Source organism: Haemaphysalis longicornis, unplaced genomic scaffold (genome assembly GCF_048455015.1).
Source record: "Haemaphysalis longicornis isolate Haplotype H1 unplaced genomic scaffold, Haemaphysalis longicornis Haplotype H1 scaffold_3, whole genome shotgun sequence".
Lineage (NCBI taxonomy): Eukaryota > Metazoa > Arthropoda > Arachnida > Ixodida > Ixodidae > Haemaphysalis > Haemaphysalis longicornis.
Window position 1 is genome coordinate 84,039,924 of NW_027526335.1, and position 16,499 is coordinate 84,056,422.

General features: G+C 44.1%; 1 protein-coding gene across 1 annotated transcript; it reads left to right on the top strand.

Moving 5' to 3' along the window:
• Positions 1-1,250: 1,250 nt before the first annotated feature.
• On the top strand, positions 1,251-16,072 carry LOC144174749 (uncharacterized). Its single transcript, XM_077703593.1, has 3 exons — positions 1,251-1,506; positions 15,145-15,256; positions 15,720-16,072. Exons 1-3 carry the CDS (start codon positions 1,398-1,400, stop codon positions 15,820-15,822), a joined length of 324 nt encoding a protein of 107 aa, XP_077559719.1. The 5' UTR covers positions 1,251-1,397; the 3' UTR covers positions 15,823-16,072.
• The last annotated feature ends 427 nt before the right edge of the window (positions 16,073-16,499 follow it).

Consider the following 16,499-nt stretch of genomic DNA (forward strand, 5'->3'; position numbering starts at 1 on the left):
AAGGGCAAAGGCCTCTCCCATGAATCTCCAATTATCCAGGTCCTGGGCTAATTGCGACCAATTTGTCACCGCAAACTTCTTGATCTCATCTGCCCCTCTAACTTTGTGGCACCCCCTGCCACGCTTGCCTTCTTTAGGGATCCACTCTGTTACCCTTAATGACCAACGGTTATCTTGCCTTAGCATGACATGACCTGCCCACGTCCATTTCTTCTTAATTTCTACTAATATGTTTTAACACGTGGGCAGGTCATGTAATGCTAAGGCAAGTCTTCTTCTTAATTTCTACTAATATGTCCTTAACACACGTTTGCTTCTTGACCCACTCCGCTCTCTTCTTGTCCCTTAATGTCACATCTATCATCTTCCGTTCCATTGCTCGCTGAGTCGTCCTCAGTTTAAGTTGAACCGTTTTAGTGAGCCTCCAAGTTTCTGCCCCGTAGGTGAGTACCGACAAGATGCAGCTCTCATACACTTTCTTCTTTAAGGACAATGGTAGGCTGCCATTCATTATCTGAGAGTACCTGCCGAATGCACTCCACCCCATTCTTATCCTAATTTTCTCTCCTCGTGGTTGGGATCCGGGGTCACTACTTGGCCCAAGGAGATATATTCGCTCACCGCTTCCACTGCCTTGACCCCTATCTCAAACCGCTGTGCTCTTCCCAGGTTATTAAGCATTACTTCAGTTTTTTGCATATTAAATTTCAGGACCACGCTCCTTCCCCTCATTGCCCAGTGCTGTAATCAGTGCGGTAAGAAGCATAGGCGTGCCTCGAAGCCGTAGCTCACCACCGAATTACCCTGCATACGTGCGCAAAAGCTAATTTACATACCCTTGAAATGTTCACGCAACATCTTCTTCAGCCGCGCTGTGCTTTCCCACAATCCCGCGGCGGAACTTATGTGCATCAATCGCGGAACAAGCAGACCAAATTCCAAGAGACATCAATCCTCCACCCAAAGTGCCGGTATGCACAAGCAGGATGTTACAAAGGGCGATAAAAAGCGCGGTCGGGGTTCTCAATTTTCGCCGCTTCCCACCTTGACAACTCTCGCCGAGCAGCAGCGACAATCGGCCGTGGGACCCCCGGCGGGAATGACATACAAACGCAAACAGAACAAGCGGAGTGCACCCTCACCCACGGGGGGAATACCCATCTCCGTTGCGCCAGACAATCCGGTTTTCACCTAGGCCGGTCCACGCGCTCCAGCGAGCAAGCAAGCCGGTGGTGAGAGTTTCGAGTCGGCGGTGAGAGTTTCGTATAAAGAAGCCTTTCGAACCCGGCGGCGTGTGACTCATTCGGAGAAAGACACAGGCAGCGATACTTGACAAGAGGCAGCGCAGCGCCAGTTTATCGCCATTGCAGCGTACGGAAACGTCAGAAAGGGGCATCATGCGGCTGGTCCAGAGGAGAGGACTCGGGATGCTGTTCCTGCTCCTGTGTATCTTGGCATCGCTCGCCTCGGCGGCCGTGTTTGTGCAGCCCGTGGACGTGAAAAATAGTGAGTGCTCCTATCGTTAACCAGGAACTCCGGAAGGAAGCGATAGGAGGGAAGAGGAGATAAGTTTTTGTAACAATGAACATTGAGATAACTAGTAAACTGATGCCTTTAAGGTGTGTGTAAAATTTCAGTCATCTGTTTATAGCGATTCATTTTTTGTCCCATTCCACAACAAACTGTGGCTCCTGTTTCAATTTAGTAACATGCTTTCGTAAGAACTAACTGACCCACATCTTCCTCAGAGCCGACATAGCGTAGTATATTTATTTTATCGCTGCAAATAAATATAGTTCCACGTCAGGATAGCTGCCGTATTCTAAAGCCCGGATGTGTCATAGTGAATCTGATTTCCATGCTGTTTATCTCCATTGAATCCGACCGACATGCGACTGAATGAACATCCAGGTCACTTTAGCATACCTACCACTCTCCTGATTTGCCCGGAGACTTGTCCGGGAGACCCCCGATTTTTTACCTATCCTCCCAATTGTACGGGAACGGGGATAAATCTCCCGAAAAAGTGAAGCGAAGCCAGCGGAGGTCGTATCCAAGTCATAAGTTTAGTGAGCGTGTAACCCTTTTTTGTATAGCTCCGTTGACAACACGGCGTTGTCGAAGTCGAAGAGTTTGCCATTTTCTTTAAGGTCTTACACTGCAGAATTTCTATATTTTGTGTCGTCCCGGCGATGGGAGTACTACAGGTTTCGCACGACTTGTGCATGCGGCGAAAATAGTGCATTTTGAAACGACCCACCACCGGAACATTGTTCTCGCCGTTGAGTCGTGCTACAAGTAATCATATTGTGACAAGTTTTTGAAGAAAGCAAAGTCCACCGCAGGGAAGTCTGCAAAATCATCAGCAGGTGAACTTGCTGGGCAGTTACTAGTGTGCTCTGCTCCTCCCTATTTAAATAAATGTCATTTTGAATTTGCCTGGTTTTAGTATCATTGTGGCCTTGAAATCAAGACTGATCTCGTAGGATAGACAGATCACGTAATCCGCAGAATACAAATAAATTACATCCCCCGCCCTCTTCTGCGGCCAATCTCCCTATTTTTGAGGTCGCGAGGTTAGGTAGGCTTCAATGAGCTAGCGCCTCTTTAATGGGTGCCAGGATGTCATGACACAGGGTCACATTCTTCTTTGTTTTAACTGGAAGAAAATACCTGGCTTGAAACTGTGAACCATGATCGGTAACCTTTAGAAACGCACGACCGCGTTCAACGTGATCACCAGTCTACATTCCAATACTCGCCGCGTTAACATCATTGAAATATATGAACGTCCTGGGAGTAATTACTGATTTATCAAGGCATAAAATTGTTGTTACCATCTGGCTGGTTCAGCTTTCGCCACCAACGCTTAAAATTAGGTCCCCTTTAATTGTCTTTTGCTGTCTTTTGTATATTTATGCCGGGCATTTTCTAACATCACATTGCATCACCCACACGACTTCTTATTGGGAAGTTATTGAGAATTCTGCAAAGTTTTCTCGCAGAGTTGGCATACGAGCAGAAGCCTCCCTTTGGGTTCGATATCAAATTGTGTTGAAGGCTTTACTAAATTCCACAGATATGAAATACCGCGGGCTCAATTCAACGGCCAGCAAATTTTGACGTTTATTTAAACAAAAGTGCTATATACTCGAGCGAGGTTATCATATTCAGTCAGTGTGCAAAAAAATATGGCTTTAAAGAAATGCTCTTTTCTAGCAATTGTGCTAGGTTTCTAAAAGAAAGGCCACAAGGTATCAATTTCTCACTATAAAAGACAAATTTAAGGTATTTAGATCATCGCTACTAACTGGCCATTGCCAGCGAATACCTGCTTAGTCAGCTATATTCTAATAATTCTTATTTTGCAATGGGCAGTAGCCTGTTCGTCCTGTCGCTATTTTAAAATCAAAGAGCTTCATGCTCTTTGCCGACAAGCATGTACTAAGCAATAAAATCTTGGCGAGTCTTTTAACTGCTACCACTACAAAGGCTAGCATTTCTAGCTAAGTTTCATCAAATTTCTGCATTTCGGGGAAAGGGGGTAGAAACGAAACAATTTTTGTACCCCACGCATTGCCATGAGTAATGGGGTCAGTCTAGAACCTGAGGTCTTGTGTAGCTGTTTTCGGCTCCATTTCACTGTAATTGTAGAAGTGTTTACTTGCGTGCGCTTCTCAAAACATATTCTCCTTTGCATAAAGAATGGCAGTTCACATTACGGTGAAAAAAATGTTCAGTGCAAGACATGTTAACATGACCTTTCCTACTGAGGAAGCTTGCAAGCTGGGGAGAGAGCAAGCAAGTAAACGAAGTAGGATTCTATGAGTACAGTGCTTGCAGCTTGGGTGGTCACTCGGGCGGGTACATATAAAGTTCTGCTTTCTGGGACGTTTTGTTTCCTTTCCACCATATGACCACCCACATCTGTATAGCAGCAGCCTTGCCTATACATATCTGTCTAATCCAAAAAGGGAGCATGAGAAATAAGGAGGTATGGGCATGGGAATGTCCTCATGTCCTAAACAGTGTATTTGTTGTCTCCCTACCTTCGTTTGTCGTCTTCGCTGGGACGTTTTTTTTTTTTACACATTTAAATTAGGCTCGTGAAGTTTCGTCCAGCAACGGCCTGCGGGTTTTCAGTTGCGGGTTATAGCTGACCGAAATTCTCCAGACCATAAGCAAGTATTCTTCCGCTTCCTGCACACCATGAGGTATCACAAAAATTGTTGACCGAATCCCGGATGTTTGCTTGTGTAACGGCAAAAAAGTGGCATTGAAATTGTCACTACCCCCATTTCGAAACTAATGGTGTCTTCGTTCATTTCTGTGTTCCAAAAATGCGTTGTATTTTTTCTTAGATGCTGGAGGGGCGACATACGCGTAAACGACTCCGCATGGAATATGACTTTGATACTACTAAAGGAAGTCCAACAAATAAAGTGTGGTTGTCATTGAACCAATTGCTCAATTTATTAAATTTACTGAAATATTTTCCGGCTGATAAGGGCTACAACCATCACACCATGCAACAAAGTATTTAAAAAAATAAAACCCACTACTGCAGAGATACTTATGAAACCGTGCAGGGCAGTGCAGAGGCGCACATGGTAAGATTGATAGGCATTGAGAAGGCTGTAGGTTTGTGAAATTGCAAATTTTGCCCTCTTCCGTGACTATCGGTAGGTTCTGCAGGAGCGTTGCCATCTCAAATTTCTTTTCGCGAAACGTTAAATAATATGCCAGGGTTGGGGTCTGTAAATTTTCTAAAGAATCGACCTTGTGCCATGGCATTTGATTACATTCACCAAATCCCGCCTATCATAAAATGCACGCTGGCATGCCTGAAATCTTCACGTAGCACTGACTATTAATCCCCAAAAACGGCTCTTTAATTGTAAAAACGATCGCCTCTCTTGGGCTTCGTATACCCGAAATTTTTCTCCTGTCTGTCTGGCTAGCTCTCCAGGTAGCCAAAACTTGACCGAATTCTTGAACGAAATGTTTGTATAGGAAAAGCTTTTGAATACGACTAAATCTTGAAATTCATGTCATACTTGTCCACATTGTTCAGCAAAAACAAAACATCAGGCATATTTGAGGCAAAACATCATTACATAACTGGTATTTGCAATGATCTTTTGAACTAAAATACATGTCGGCTTGATTTGTGCGATAGCAAACGAAACACACGTGTTGAAAACAATGTTTCGACCCAAAATTACCAAAAGCGCTCGCGAGCAAGCGTAGGCCTCTGGCGGCATTCCTAGAAATCCAACAGTAACGACGCGTTCCAGTAGTTGGTTCGGGAGCTGTGAAACACGGAAAAATTAAATTTTGAGCAAACCTGCACCGTGTTTATCGGGGGAGGAGCGATACTGGAGGTGAAGAGCACGAGAGGTGGGCGGAAACAAGAAAAAAAAGCATTTACGGGGGAGAGGCGACAGAGGGGTGTCGTATTTCTAAGATATTGGCAGCGAGTAAGCAGGTACGCGCCTTTTTTAAAAAAAACGTTTCGGTTGTTTCATTTTCAGCTGTAGGTGTGCGCTTTCCTGTCCCGTCAACTTCACGCACTACAAGGCTTTGGAGGAAGCGCAGTGTACCGCGCTTCTTTCCACGTCCGCTTCTGTTCCACTTCCACCTTCGCGCTGCCTTTTAGCAACTTGCACGTAAACACTTTCCTATTTGGCAGCACTGGTAGAATGGCTCGAAGAGAAATATGGAACGCCAGGAATTCCTTCTATGCAGTTGGCGTGTCCCGCCATTTTATCTCTATGGCTGTAGAGGACGTGGGAGTTAGCAGAACAAAAAAAAAGTAGCTGGCTTATTTCAGACAGAAAAATCTCACGAATGTCAACTTTAATGTACAAACATTTTGACGTCCTTGGAGTAGACATCTTATCCTTAGAGTAATTTGCAGGTTTAGGAATAGCGTTTCGCATTGTCTATATATCTGAAGGGCCCATGAAAATTCAAATAGACCTGCAAACAACAACGGTGACAGCAGGCTTGCCAATGTTTTCTGTTAAGCGGACATTAATCTTTATTTATAGCAAACCCAACGACTGGGCGGCGAATGAGGGTATTCTACGCTCACATCCTCTGGGTTTAGCGTACACGTACAGGGTGAAGCCACCAATGTAGGAAAATTATTTCTTTATATGTCACGGCATAAGATCGTAACGTAACGTATTTATGTTCTGTACCGACATCTGGCGGGGCTATGTTAAGCTGGGCGTTTCTCTCGGGTAGAATCACCAGCGGCGTGGTAGAAGAACATTGTTTACTTTCTGTATAACACACGCTATTCTTGCTGAGCAATGCGTGTGGCTTCGCTATTACACCTCAGGATATGCTTAGACCAAAAGCGAAAAAAACTGCATTTATTCTAGCATTTGTCATACCATTGTCACTTCCAAGTCAAAGAGTTGGCGTTCGTGGTATTCTCTTCTGTACAACGCATGCATTAAGCGTAGCTGAGGCAGATTTTCCTGCCTAGAACAATCGTTGCGCTCTAGTTCACTCTAACGCTGTGACATTTTTCTTTGTTTTCGCATCGTTGAAGATAGCAAAAAGAACAAAAATTTATCCTTTGTTGTTTACGCCTGATGGCTACGTAAGCCAGAAATTCATGTGCGTACCTCGCTGCCTGTCTGGGTGTTCTTGCATCCAAGAGGGGGTGCTTTGAATACTGAGCGGTCAACTCGCAACCTTCTAAAAAAAGGAATAAGACTATTCAAAGCTCATTTCCAAGAATTACACGCGTGCCCGCACTTAGTACCTCCATAAACAAGAAAGCTGGCATGGAAAGCTATTCAAACTAAGCGCACAATGCTATCACTGCCTTCATCAGACGCCGCGACTGAGGAAAGTGCGGGGTAGCCCGACTTCGGGCAGTAAATAAGTTGTCGGAGTGGGACGTGCTCTGTAGGCAGAATCCGCGCGTTCTACTCAGTGTACTGGGGCCACATGACTAGTTTGGTAAATTTTTGTGTGATGGCGAAACAATTCGTGTGGTGCGTTATAGCTGGGAAGCATCCTTATAGCTCATGCCAGATATCAGCGAGAAGTGCGGCGTGGTTCATGTCAAGCGGGTACAACGTCACTTTAAAATGGCCATGGTCTGTGCCCTTCGGTGAGGCATAATGAGGCATATTGCTTTGAACGAAAGACGAATACGGAAAACCACAAAACGATGCCACATTACCTCAGTTTTTATCTTGAGAACGTAGAAAGAGAAGAAAAAGTTTGGGTATTTTCCGTGCGTATTCCGCCATAACTTCAGTTTCCAGTGTCCTTTTTTGGTGGCAACCATTTTATTGGGTTCTCACTGTAGAAACAAATTTTCGCTGAGTAGCTTGGGAGAAGGCCTTTACAGCTGCGATTGTAGATCACATTGGCGAAAAGGAACTTCTAAGGCGCATTAGGAGATGGGTGGCACTCTAAAGCTAAACATTGATAACCTGGGTAAGGTAAGCACCGATGTTGTAACGAATTCTCTTTATACGAGTAACCTGTTTCTAAGGATGATGCTTTCATACATGACGCAAGAAGTCTTCTTCTCAGGTAATCCTGACTACCCTTTCAGCCTTAATTGCTTTTTCTCACCTTTCAATTTCATTGTGTTTCTGCATCAAATTTTTTAAGAGGCGAAATGGCGTTCCGGCAGTCCTTGTCATGATTTCGTGACGCAACACTGACAGCTAGTCTTGGCTGTAGCCAGATTGTCGAAAGAATGATGGGCATTGCTCGTATTTGCGCTATAGCGCTTAAAAACTATTCAATTTTACCTGCTACAGTACGCGTATGTCGCACTTGTCAGTTTTATGAATACGTATTGTTCTTAGTATGGAGAAATCATTCGTGCTTTTTGTTTAATCACTGGGTACATGAAAGAGGCCACCAACAATAAACGCGATGAATTTTGAAGTCTTTAAAAAGGTGCATTGTCGTAGCACGTGGTCATCATCTCTTCATTAGTCTTCACCTAGCTCCAGAACATAACCAACCGCTCTTAGCGCGGTCTTCGACATGCACAAGAAATACAATTAAAATGTTGCCAAAATGGTGTACGACTGTGCGTGCTCTATCTTCTGGGAGAGCAGAAGCTCCTAGGGCCTAATTGTCAGTTTTTTTCTGTTTCTTATAAGTGTCTATTTCCAGTGAACGCTGATTAGCTGAAAGCAGACGAAGCAGATGTGACGCAGCACGAACGAGGCGGGTATCGGTGTCTGTGCTTGTCATTGGTCAGAGGAATCGCAAGGGCAACAACATCACTATTAAAATAGATGCGAAATGGACTGCGCATCGTTGCTGTGCATGTCATTGGCCAGAGGCATCGCAAAAAAAAAACAAGCTCACTACTGAAATGGACGCGAAATGGGCACTATTGAAATCGACGAAAAAACACTTCTAGTGGGGCAAGAAGAACCGAAGTGCACTTCTGAGACCCTCTTCACATTTAGCACATGCCTTTTTCTTGGCTTACACTATTTATAGTGGTCTCATCACTGCGAGATCACTTGGTTATTTATAAATAAAACACGTAATATGTTTTTCAGACATATAACACATCGTGTACATAGCATCGTATCAATAACGAGAATTGTTGTTGCCTCTCAGGTTAGTTGTTTTCTTCGTGGTGAGAAGACACTCAAAGGGATTCTGCAACACCTCAGATAAACGCTTAAGCTATTCCCTTCACGTTTGAAAGCACTGCAAAAGCTATATGTAGTTAACGCCAACACGAAGCGGCACTGCGCGATTTGCTCAGCGCAGCAGATACGCGTACCGTTTCTGCTTTGCTTCTGTGGCTGTCTTTTTAAAGTGGCTAACAAATGCGTTCATTGCTGCAATTAAGGACAGTCGGTCAATAGCCGCTGCACCACTGCAATGACGTAATTCCAGCGGTACAAGAACGCTACGGCCAGGATAGAGAGAAAAATATGTTGAGCAAACTTCTAAGTTGTCTGATGGGCATAGAGCGGTATTTTTTGCTGAGGTACTTTGCCGCCCCCTAATCTAAGGACTGGATGTGTTGGCTGACTGTGTTCTGCAAGCATTTAGAATTTTGAAAAAAGTTGAAAAAAGTGTTGCAGAGTCCCTTTAAAGCCTTAAAAATTTTCAGAACTCTTTACTTTCTCTACTCTATTCTATATTCTCTACTTTCCGACCCGTGCGAATTTAGCCGTTTTTGTTGCAGGATTGATGAAACCCAGAGCATTTTCTAATGATTCCTCCCAATTTCCCTCATTCATCTCCCTGGCATCGGGCACCACCAGGGCAGTTTCTCGGAACCTTGTATTTTTCTTCGCGAGTACAAGGGCGAAATTCCAATCTATATTCCGACGCTATGATGCGAGGAAATATCTTCTTTAAGTTTAGAGAAACCCCAGTTTATGGGCACGGCTGCACCAGGACGTACAGCTCGAAACACATCCACCTTGTACAAGAATAATGACTGACTTCCTTAATACTGTTTTAAAAATTGCTTCCAAGTATACACTTGGTAATTACCACTAAATGCACTTTGCAAACTTGGTAATGATTCAGACATTTCACCTGCTCATTGCCTTCTGGCCATTTCCTACAGTAAATGCGATGTTTGATGCACGATAAATTTTGTACATTCTTAGCAACATCTATTTTGAACGCTAATTCGCAGGAATCATCAAGGAGGTTACAAAACTTGTTGCTGAGCTAGTTGGTACATACTTTAAGAAAGAATAAAACATGGCGCAACCAAAACGTGGACGAAGAAAACAAGGTAAGACATATACAGGCACGAAAGTGTCTTACCTTGTTTTCTTCGTCCACGTCTAGTTTGCGGCACGTTTTCTTCTTTCTTAAAGGAGGTAACGTTGTCATTGTGTTCCTTTGAATTTTCAAAGCTTGTGCAAACACAACTTTCTTAGTCCGCAGCATTGTTTTCATAACTTCTGGGGATTATTTACACGACAAAATTGGCTTCCTTAATGCAGTCGACACCAAAATCTATTTTTTTAAGAAACGCAAAATCATCAGGAGGTGCTGCAGTTTTACATCAATGCAATAAAAATTCGAGCCTCATTACTTACGTGCACAATTGTGAGCATTCATACAAGCGCGGTCGCGTCAATGTAATCCGATGAGATAGCTGAAATAGGTTTCAATGTGACCATGCACAGTTGTGACCATTAGTATAAGCGTCAATGTCACGCGAAGATATAGCTGAAATAAGTTTCATTGTACTCAGTGTAAAGAACATAAAACTTGATGTTCGTATTTCATTCCGAAGATTTAACTTAAGTATCACAAATATTGTAGAAATTGCTCTCTTGCCACCGTTATCCTTAATGCTGCCGTACTTATTGTTTTACTTCCTCACGGCTTCGTTAGTAGGTGCTCTCGAACTCTCCTTTTCCTATGCAAAAAATACGGAGTAAGTGGTTTAATACCAAATCTATAAAATTCCGTTTATATTTGGCCCATAAAATACGATTTATCGATGTAGGCATACTGCGTCAAAGGGCGAAGGGGACCGTTGAAGGAGCGAGAGCATCATGATTAAGTTGTATATAGGGTGCAACCCAAGGCACTTGTCAGTTCCTACAGCCGCTTTCTGCCAAAGTGACCAGAACGACTACGAATCTTCGAAGCTGTGTCCACTAAACCTGCGTTAATTCACTGGTGTAAGCAACAGGCGCACTTTAGGTGGCCTCCATTCTCAAGGATTCTGAAACAGCAGAGGCCATTGTTCCCACCGAGGCCACCGCTCAAAACGCCCAAAGGAAACGAAGTCATGAGCATTCACTGTGACTTTAAGAAAGAAGAAAAGGCAAAATAATAGAAACAAGGAGGACGGTTGCCGCTCTGTCACACGTGCGTGCACGCAGTGAGTGTGTACAGCAGTGGTGGACCCCTCGGAGCGAAACTTTCGCCGTCCTCGTCGTCAGGGTCACCGGTCTTCGTCTCGGCCTCGCCGACGGAGAAACGCCGCATCAAAGGCATAAACACCAAGTCCAGGACAGGTCAGAGAATGCGAAGAAAACAATGGGAGGCGTGGTTGTCTGCTTCGGCTAATCCATTAGAGCAGATCGACACGTGGAAACGTTTTCACGGTAAAGGGTTTGAGGGCATTTGTCGAGGGCCCACTTGCGGGGTGATTTCAGTAAAGGTCTCTTGCAGTAGGCCGGAAATTACAGTGAGTGACAGCCATTCCCCGCACACAAACGGTGTGTTCGGAGAAAGGCAGCCTTGCATAGTTGCCAGTGGTTGAAAAACAACCGTGGGATGTTCAATCCACGCGCTGCACATATATCCCGCTCATCTCTCATCTTTCTTGCTAAGTTGGTGCGCTGCCCTTCTGCGACAATCCCTTGCCTTCATTCTAGAATATTTGTGTCTCCAGTGATATGTTTCAAGGGTAATTGGGCGATCCGTGTGTTTTGTTCACAAAAACTAAAGGTGATCCATTTGATGCAACAAGAAGAAAGAAACAGAAAGCACTCTTTCTTGGTAGTTATTTGAAGATTCCGACAAATAAGACAAAATTATACACGTGGGGATGGCTGTTCTCCTATTTATTTCCTATATTATTCTCCCACAGAACACACAAACATTGTAAAGGTCACACCACCTGTGTGCACAAGAGTAACAGTGACCTAGTTGCACGGAGTTCAATACGAAAAGCCTTCGGCGGTATTCCCTATTTGTGTTGCAATTAAAACCGGTTATGACGCAAGAGAACTTGAATAGAAGTGTATAAGAAGCATTGGTGATCGCAACAAATTATATTTCAAGGAAAATGTTTAGCTGGAATCGACAGCATACGAAATCGATAATATAGTAATACTTTTATTTGTTAATTGTTAGCACAGCGGGAAAGACAGGACTATGAGGCTTAAGGCCCACCGCAACCAGCCTAAAATAAGATGTTAAGATTATTTTAAAACTACTTGTCTAACCACACTGCCCCCTGGGATATAAGAATACCATATCAACTTACCAGAAAAGCTGTAATTATGACAAATTTGTGCCGAATTTTCCTGAATAGCGGCAGCCTTTTAAGCAATATTTTTTCAATCATGTCCTGCCCGCGATAAAATGATTGTTCGTGGTAATTCCAGCGATAGAAAACTGAATAAAGTTCGTAGCTATGCTGTCAAGTTAGCACTTTATGCTGTTATTCTGTGATAGTACGAATAATTTGAGTGGCAAGCTATCTCTTCGTAAGGAACAGCACCTCCAAGCTCCGTGGACGCATATCTGGCCGCATGGGGTGAATACAAACTTTTGTCGGGACACCTCGAACTATATAGCCAGTACGTAGACAGAACAGGATCCCAAAATTTTAAATTAGCATGAACTTGCCGTCAGTTATGCCGTTCTATTATTTGGTGCTGACTGTGCTTGTCTAAGTGCAGGCAGGTGTGGGCGTGGGCGTGTATGCGTTCGTGCGTGTGTGCGCCTGTGTGGGTGTTAGCGCATCCGCATGCGCGTGTGTCAATTAGATGCAGGCGCATGCAGCTTAACAAACAAGGGTATATGGGGACGAAAAGATAAATATAATTTTCGAATCTTAATGGAACACATAAAAAGCTACCCTATCAAAGATTCAATGCTGGAAGAGTCCCGCACACTGTCCTGTCCCGCACACTGTCCTAACCATCGTATCGGACTGCTGAACGTATCCAAGCGCCGTGATTTGGCCAACTATTTTATAATCATAAACGGAACTTGCCATTCATACTTTTCTTTGCTGTTAGGATTGTTAATTTCCACAACCATAAGAAATATTCGTTCTCTGCCTCAACATAGACAAAACGTTTGAGTTTTGTGTAGCGCCCATCTCTGGTTGTGGAAAAGTGTTCTCTTGTAAACCTTAGCAAAACCATTTGCAACAGCACGGCGCTACCGCATACGTTGATCATTCCCACTTTGCTGACGTCGCATACTGACTACCATTTCGATTGGAGACATCGCAACGTGTTGGCTCTCATCGACGTATTTGCGTTTCCGGATGCGCTGTCTCACCGATCTTCTCGAAGGCCGAGGAGTCCCGCTGAGTCGCTCAATGACAGCCGAGACGGCGTCTGGCTATCTGTTTCAACGCCGTGCAAGGTCGCAGCCGTCACCATGCAGCAGGGGCCGCTAAGAGTCGAGTACGCGCTACGCGCATTCAGGTCGAGTCAAAGGATACGCCAGCACGTCGTCGAGATATTCCTGCACGAAATCCGGGTCCCGTAAACCAGCCTTTCAGGCTCTACCTACGGGGCACTATATTTACTGGTCGTGTAAAAACCTTATATAAATCTTGAAGGCCTGCATGCGCCTTTCCCTGAAGGCGTCTTAAGTGCCGCTTAAAATACTTCTGCACAGCAAGGCCCATAGCAAACGACGAGAGGATCATTTCAGAGTTGTACATGGACAACATGTTGAGTACATGTGTTCGGATTGGGAACAGGATCTTTACTTTGATTTTAAGTTTTTCAGCACTTAAAAAGAAAGCAGTCACTGACTGCGCCAAAGCCGTAGTTTTCACTAGCAGTGCATGCTGCGTATAACACACAGCTTTAGAATCGCATTCGTTTCGAAGACAAACGTGCAAAAGACAAAGGCGCAAAACATGAAGCGGAGCTACGCTGAAAGTTGTGGTGTATTGCCCGGTTTTCGCATCTTTCTGATGGATTAGTTGACTTTCAAACTCGGGTTTTTATCATTCCAAGTAAGGTTAAATTCCCTGCACCTAGCACCCTTTCCGTGATTACTTGGGCATTGATCTTGCGGTGGAAGGCAGCATATCAAAGGAATTTACTTTGAAGCCCTAATACACGAATGCAGGTATGTTCACTTAACTCTAAAGACGATGACACGGTAACAATAGTGAATTGTGCTCCGATCCTAGGCAGGGAGGCTATTACGTCGGCTCTCACTGGTACAGTTTAGCTGCACTCCAATTACAAAACGTAACGAAGCTTGGGTAAAATAAACTTGGGAATAGTAAGCAGCGTAACAGCAATCGTACTCATTATACATGGGGTTCTATCTTGCTGTCTACAGGAGCAAACGCTTTGTTCGACTGCCCTCATGCCTCAGTTCGAGTATTCGCTTGCCTCATCCACGTAACTTCGAAAGCAACAGAAACAGTGTTGTAACGAACAGCCAGAGAATATTGCAGAATACTAAATTATCATTTTGCTGCCTTCAGCGTGTTTTATTGTGCTGCAAGTTAAAAAGCTCTTAACGATTTGCCGTCTTCTCGCCGCAACAAACACGCCCACAGCTACGTTTCGCCAGCTACTTCACAAAAATTTCACTGAAGATTTTACAATCGACGTCTTTCGAACTCCTGTTTACCCATACATCTCTAATGAGGTGTTTTATATGTGCATTGTAACTGTGGGAATGTATACACCAACGTCGGATGCTTCATCTAGCTGCCTCCAGCATATTGTGCGGATAAATAGCCGTGCTTGAAATTCTCACATGTTACTTCAACAGCTATTTTTTGTCGACGGTGTTAGGAGTTATAATTATGTTATGTGTGGCATATTATACATAGTTCCGTTATGTTTAATTATAAACCCCTGTATCGATAACTTTTGAAGCGAATTCTTTGCTATGTCAGTAGACAAGTGAACTTCAAAGGCAAAATTGCGTTGCATTTATTGTATTTGTTGCAGAGACTAGAAGATACACGCACATCGTGAGAGCATTCCTACTTCAACACCGTCGACTTCACGAATAATGAATTGTGTTGTCAGTTGTACAAGTGCGTGCCCGGTAATTGTCGGTTTAAGCACCTATGTGTTCAAAACTATATATGAGTGTTTTAGTGTGGATGAATAACATGAGTATATGATTACCCGCCGAAATGAAATGTGCGGAAGTGGGTGATGTCATTTCTGCGTATGGACTAGCATAAGAGAATTGACGCGTACATTGCGTAGTCATATAGTGTTCGCTTGTTTGGTTGCCATCCCATCTGGCAGCTCATGTCCAAACTGGGACTGTAGACATGACTGTGCTGGAATTGCCAAACCATGTTGCTTTTTTAAGGCAAACCTTTCGCAGGTAGCTCACGCCAACAAAGTTTTCTACACTTTAGGCACGCATGAAAGGAGGAAGCATTAAAAATAATGCTTCGTTTTCTTTTCCTTTCAGAGCAGTGCATTTGGAAGAAGTACGCCATTCCCGATGGAGCGCACATTAACCTTGCCAACCCGTGCATAAGCCTCACATGCGACGCCCGGCTGAAATATTTGCGGGGTGCCTCGTAAGTAGTTTATGCGCAGTCCTTCCTGGCTATTAGCATTACTGTCAGCATGTACTGCACCTATGTTACGGTCAATGCAAACAGGAGACAGTACGCGCGGACTAATCCTCGTGCACCCCCATAGCAATTATATTTGTGTTCTCTGCAAATAAACTGCGTATTCGTCAAAACGTTTACCTGACCCCTAGTATTACGCATTTATGTTAAAAATGTGTACATTATGTGCAGAGGTCATCCACGTGATCTTTAGTCAGAACAAAACGCCATTATGTTAGAGTTCTCCGTGGTCAGCACTGTGGTGTACAGAAAGCACATCACACCCCCTTTATTAAGGTATCGCTTATAAGGACGCCGATTTCCTGTCTGTAATATTCCTTATAACGAGGGTTTGCAGCAGCTGAATCGTATAAAACTATGCTTTGGTGAAGGCCCCGCTTTCATACAACGCTCCTGTATTTTGCAGATGTGGCCGCGTCTCCCTGGACGGTTACCCGGAAAATTGCAAGCTGCGGAAGGGAAAAGGCATTTACCCCAAGTGCTGCAAATCGCAGGTTGTCTGCTCATGAGCCCTTCGAGTCGGCACTACTGAGGAAATATTACTGAACTAAAAAAAACGACTTGCGCGAGCCATTCCCCAATGAAAGACGCTCATGCTGTAGCCTTATCTGCCACTGCGTGCCAAAAAAATGCTATGGACTTTAATGAGCGAGTTTTTCACGTTTGTTTGATCTCTTTAGCTCACAGGACGTGTGAATTTAGGTATTTGTATTTAAAAATGCTGCAAATAAAGAATACCTAACTACACCATACAGACAACTTTGTGTCAACATGTGTGAGAATCGATCAATACCCATGTCGGATTAGCCTTCATTTCTTTTTAATTTTCACTTTAAGGGGGTGAAAGGGAGTTTTCTGTGCGCATGATTGGGTTTTGCCTGTACTTCAGTTCTCATAGAAAGGGAGGGAGGGAGTGCGGAAGGAAGGAAGGAAGGAAGGAAGGAAGGAAGGAAGGAAGGAAGGAAGGAAGGAAAATAAGAAAGGAAGGAAGGAAAATAAGAAAGGAAGGAAGGGAGAAACTTTATTGAAAGGGATGGCGCCAGGCCAAGAGAGGGCACCGGAAGGAGGTAAGACAATTAATAATGTCCTTTCATAGAAGCCTCCGAAACAAAGGCCCGCAGGTCTGCTGTTGCCAGCTGCTCGGCCGCATTCACTCCGCGTAAGAATGAACCCAATCCGGAAAGTG